This window comes from Malurus melanocephalus, unplaced genomic scaffold (genome assembly GCF_030028575.1).
Source record: "Malurus melanocephalus ecotype Western Australia unplaced genomic scaffold, MMel_1.1 scaffold_13, whole genome shotgun sequence".
Taxonomy (NCBI): Eukaryota; Metazoa; Chordata; class Aves; order Passeriformes; family Maluridae; genus Malurus; species Malurus melanocephalus.
This window is the reverse complement of record NW_026623245.1, coordinates 3,274,245-3,279,142: the sequence shown is the minus strand read 5'-3', so window position 1 is coordinate 3,279,142 and position 4,898 is coordinate 3,274,245. Positions and strand designations below refer to the sequence as shown.

At 46.2% G+C, this 4,898-nt stretch overlaps 1 protein-coding gene across 1 annotated transcript in view; it reads right to left on the bottom strand.

Annotated features, from left to right (window-relative positions):
* Nucleotides 1-1,223: 1,223 nt before the first annotated feature.
* The window catches only part of REL (REL proto-oncogene, NF-kB subunit), a 29,378-nt gene continuing 25,703 nt past the window's right edge, over nt 1,224-4,898 (bottom strand). The window contains exons 7-10 of the mRNA XM_057382507.1: nt 4,578-4,790; nt 4,182-4,250; nt 3,999-4,073; nt 1,224-3,654 (exon numbers count right to left, since the gene is read on the bottom strand). Of these exons, the coding sequence (XP_057238490.1) occupies nt 2,942-3,654; nt 3,999-4,073; nt 4,182-4,250; nt 4,578-4,790 (1,070 nt within the window). The 3' untranslated portion in view covers nt 1,224-2,941. The remainder of the gene's footprint in view (nt 3,655-3,998; nt 4,074-4,181; nt 4,251-4,577; nt 4,791-4,898) is intronic.

Sequence of the window (4,898 nt, the reverse complement as noted above, 5' to 3'; positions counted from 1 at the left end):
CTTATGAGCAACAAATTCCGTGAGTAGTTCTCAGATAATAACCTGCAGCTAGGAAGGAGGTGTCATTAATGATGGAAAACTAAATGTAGAAAACAAATGGAAGAGCATTTAATATCTGTGTGATTCCTTAAAAGTGAGCTGAAGTATGTTTTATAAATTCTGTAAGCTGCAAGGGGAAAAAAATGTAAACAAGACTGTGCACTCTAGACACAACAGGCATGGGAAGAGCTGCTCCAAGGGGAAATGGAGCCAAAAAGGGGAAAGGGAAAAGGCTGCTGCCATAATGCCACGGACACACAGCGCTTCCCTCTGCAGCTCCTGCTGCAGATGGGGATCCCAGGCAGAATCCAAAATAAACAAGGCCATAAAGATGACCCTCAATGTGCCGAGTCTGAGCTCTTCTCTGGGSAAGGCAGAGAGCTCCTCCAAAAATTCCCAAACTGTTTATTTTTACGGTAAATCTGAAGTATCCAAACGGGGTGGAAGCTGACATGCAAATATGCCTGAGCTCTTGAGGCAGTTGCTGGGCATCATCACGTGCAAAAACGAAACTGAAAGATGTAATCTGGTGATTTGAACTTTGTTTCCAGTCCAGTTTCTGAACTGTCATGATACTGGATATTGCAGCAATAACATATTGGATGTACTTGGGCCTTCACCTTAWTTGTAGGAGTATTTTTGTGAGTGCTCAAACTGGGTGTTTTGTGAGAGCGAGAYTTCCTCTGGTATTTCTCCAGCTGGACACCTCTAATGCCCCCTTGCATTTTGGTTTTGCATCAGCTCAGCTGGGCCTGGAGAAAGCTGTACCAGCAGCACAGCTCAGCCAAAAGCATCTGTGCCCTTGTTCCCTCTGCCTAAGAACTCCACAGCTCTGCCACAAAACCTGCAGGGGCAGAGGAGCCCTCACATGCCTTCAGGTTTTAGAGTGGTAAAAGGGAGCAGAAAATAACCCCCAAAAAAACCCACGATAAGCTACCAATAACCTACCTTCTCCCTTTTCCCTGCCTTTCCCGTGGTGAGGGATGTCACGAAGCTGAGGAGGTTGCAGAAGATGAGCACTTGGTATAACCAGTTTTTTTAATTACCAAACCAACTCGTTTACAAAGGAAAACAGAACTTTGAAAATATTTAATTATACAGTAAAAACAAATTGTACTATAAAGAGCTTTCTATGAAGTGAGTAAAATGTTTACATTTAATATGCTTAAAACTGAGAACTTCAAAAATAAAGAACTGAATAAACAACACATTTCAAACTTTCTGGTATTTCTTTGGTCTTCCTATTGCTTAAGAGTGCGGGGGAGAGGTACATAAGTGAGGAAGAACTGCTTTAAAACTGGGAGAGTCAATTAATTTATTCCTTTGTGCATTTGAGGTTTGGGGAAGCAGTTTTCCAAACTTCACCTGTCAGGCTTGTGTGATGGAACTCCAGCAGCAGCCCCAGCATGCTCCCAGTGCAATGGATTCCTGCAGGGAAGGYATCCCTGCTTTCCTGTAAGCCACAGAGGGGTTCTGGAGCTCTTTTCCTTTTGCACAACTCTACGTCTCAAGCGGCTTTTTTAAATTTCGGGGTGATTTTATTGCTTATTTTGATTTTATTGCTTTTTTTGTTGCTGCTTTCATGGTGCAGTTTTATGTCACCTAACGGTAACAACTGAGACACTTAAGCCTTATCTKCCCTAAAGAGCAGCTGTGTCACTCAAGAAATACTCAGACATTTCTCTGTGTTGCTTCTTAAAAAATAACAATATACTAAAACACCCAAGGCCAGAGTGTCTTACCCAGCCAGTTACCTCCAGCTGGTGTCAGGAACAACTCTGGGTCAGGCTAAGAGCCAAGACTGGGAATCAGGGAGGGAAGAAGTTCTGRTTCCTGATACAGAGGACAGAGGAGTGTCTTTCATTAGTACTGACTGAAATGGCTTTAGAAGTTGTTAATAGAGATGAGGCTGCACCAAGGCAGCCCCTGGCTTTGCCCTCCTGGGAGGGGGTGGTGCTGGGGAGGCAGGATCTGAGCCTGCTTTTAAAGCAGTCACTTGCATAGCAGGAAACTGCTGGGATACCTGAGGAAAGAGTAAGTGGATACTTCGGCTCCAGAGATTTYTGCCGTTCCAAATCTCACTCACATCGCAGCTACGCACACACACAACTTGCAGAGCAATAAGAGCTTCATTCCTAAAGCAACAGGGGCATGGCTTGTAAAATAGTGCRCTCTGGATGAAGTGCAGACAAGTCCTCACTTTCTGTTCCTTCTCTTGTGCAGTGATTTCCTTTACAACAGAGCTGGACTATTTAAAAACTCAAACCTTCCGGTCTTTTAAAATATATCTAACAATGACATAGTCATTAAAAAAAATTTACGAGTAAATTTGCCTTCAAAGCAAATGGAGTGTGGTGACAGCGTGGAAAATCAATACATGTTCTCATTTTAGGAGAAGAGTATTTATAGAAAGGGGGTTAGAAACCTAAACCTTTCAAGTAAGTTGAGCAGAACTTTTGATGTCATTAGATGAGACTGAACTACAGTGCTCATGTGCATGTTTGTTTTCCTCATTTCTGTCCTATAAAAATTTAAATTTAATTTCTATAACAAAAATGGCTATTTGAAACAATTTAAAGCTTGTGAAGTATTTGAAATTTTAACCCTTCTGAAGATGCCAGCTTTTACAGTCCCCAAAGGTAAGGAAGTTTAAAGCGTTAACAGTTCCCATTTCCAACAGCGCAAAAATACATATACAAGATACTTTTAAGGCACAGAACCCCAAACCCTACTCCCACCTCCCTCTTTAGGGGCACCACTATGGGCTGCAATAAATAACCTTTAAGTTACATCATGAAACTTGCACAGCAACATTCTGAAAGAGAAAGCAGGGACTCCAGAAGGGTAAATTCCTCCTCTCCACGCAGCGGCACTCAGGGAGCTCTACGTACCCAGCGCTGGCTCACGGGTTATAGCTCTGTAAAATGTTATCCAAGGCAAATGACTGATAAAGCTCATCGGTGTGGACACCGTCGGTGTCATAGTACTGGCTGTCTGCCAGGCCACCCTGGTGGCTGCTGGACAGTCTGGGTTCRCTCAGCACCTCCGGCTCCATGAAGCTGTAAGCGGGGTCGGCGAAGCTGGGCTGCGACGCGAAAGCCGCCGTGGCGCCGCTCGGGGCGGCCCCGCTCTGGGGCAGCTGCAGCTGCTGCCGGTGGCTGCCCGTGCCCAGCATGGCATTGAACTTCTCCAGGCTGATGCTGGTGCAGCTCATGTCGTCCATGTCCATGCCGACCGTGCTGCTGCYGGAAGCGCCGCCGCCAGAAAGGCCCTGCAGCTCCGCGGCCGACATCAGCCCCGCTCCCAGCCCGTTGGTGCTGCTGTAGCTCCGGTAGAAGCTCGAATCCTTCTCGTCGGACCAGGTCAGGCTGTCCTGGAAGGCTGTGAGGGAGCTGCTGCCCAGGGTGGGCGGCTGGGGCTCCGTGGAGAAGCTGTTGGGCGGGTGGGTGCCGAGCAGCCCGGTCGGGGACGCGGAGCCATGCAGCCAGCACGGGGACAGCACGTCCTGCTTCCCCGGCCCCACCGCCAGCTGGGAGCAGCCAGGGTACATCTGACTGGTGTTGGCCAGGGCTCCTAACCCTGGCAGCATCAGCGTGGATGAAAACACGTTTGGTTCTACGGAGAGAATGCCACCTTTTAGGCTTTTTTTCAAATTACAAATGGTAAAAAGCAAAGAAAACACWGCACAATCTTTGTAAAATTGTATGTGCATTCTCACTGTCTACTTACTTCACTGTTCTCCAGGGTGGACCCCAGAGTTCTGGACAGCAGCAAGAGAGCTGCCTGCCTTACCCCTACATGGCCCATATTGAGGGTGACATGAAGAACTGATCATTTTAAGTTTGTAAGCCAGAAGTAGCAGTAGCTCGCAAAAAGAAACCCTCAAGAGATTAGAATTCCAAGAAAAGAGGAGGGCACTGGCTGTTTAAACCACTGTCAGTTTGCAGGCAAAAACCTACCTTTCTTAATCAGCTTCCTTTCAGGAGTGACAACAGGGAATGCAGCTACTTTGGGCCTCTCTGTCGTGCTTGATCCTGCAAAGGAACACAGCATGAGTCTTCAGCATTTGCTCTTACAGAAAACAGTGCCATCTAAATATAAGTTCACTCAGGCAAGAAGAAAAAGSCAAGTATTTTCCTTACCACAGTCCTGGATGAGCTTCTGCCAAGCCAACGTTGATCTTTGCCTTTTTGCTTTGTTGCCATATGGATCTACAGAGAAAKGAGTGGARGRGAAAAGGGTTATGTTTCTCTTTGATAAATGCCTAAAGGAACTTCACAGTGGCACCAAGTTGTAGCAGGATTTATTTAAAGGGAAATATTTCAGGCATGGCAGCATTAACAAACCATGCTGGTRTAACCCAACAGTGATTCTTGGTATTTTAACTGAAAGAGAGGAAAAACTGACTGTTTTAAAATTTTAAAACCTAAAACACTGCTTTGCAGAAGTAGCATWGTAGATTTTYTSCTAATTAAGCCACKACCACAAGTCCTGCATTGACAATGRCTTTTCRGAAGCTCACTTCATTGCAAMCATACCTTTTTCATCTGGCAGGTATCTGAAGTCCATGGGYTCACTGACTTCCTGGTCAGACGGCCTCCGCAGCTGCATCTTCACCGTGACRGGCTCGGTGATGTCTCTGAGGAACGGTGGCGTCCTGAACACGATTGCGACTTGGCGGTGAACGTCGGCTTGGGAGAAGGAACCTTTGGCCTCCCAGTTGTCCAGGACAAACCTGACTTCTATGTCATCTAGACCACAAAACACAGAAGATGCTTGTTAAGCTGGAAAACTGAAAACTTGCAGCAGAAAAAAGGGGAGCAAAGTAAGGAACCTGACCCAGTTCAGACGCAAAGCAA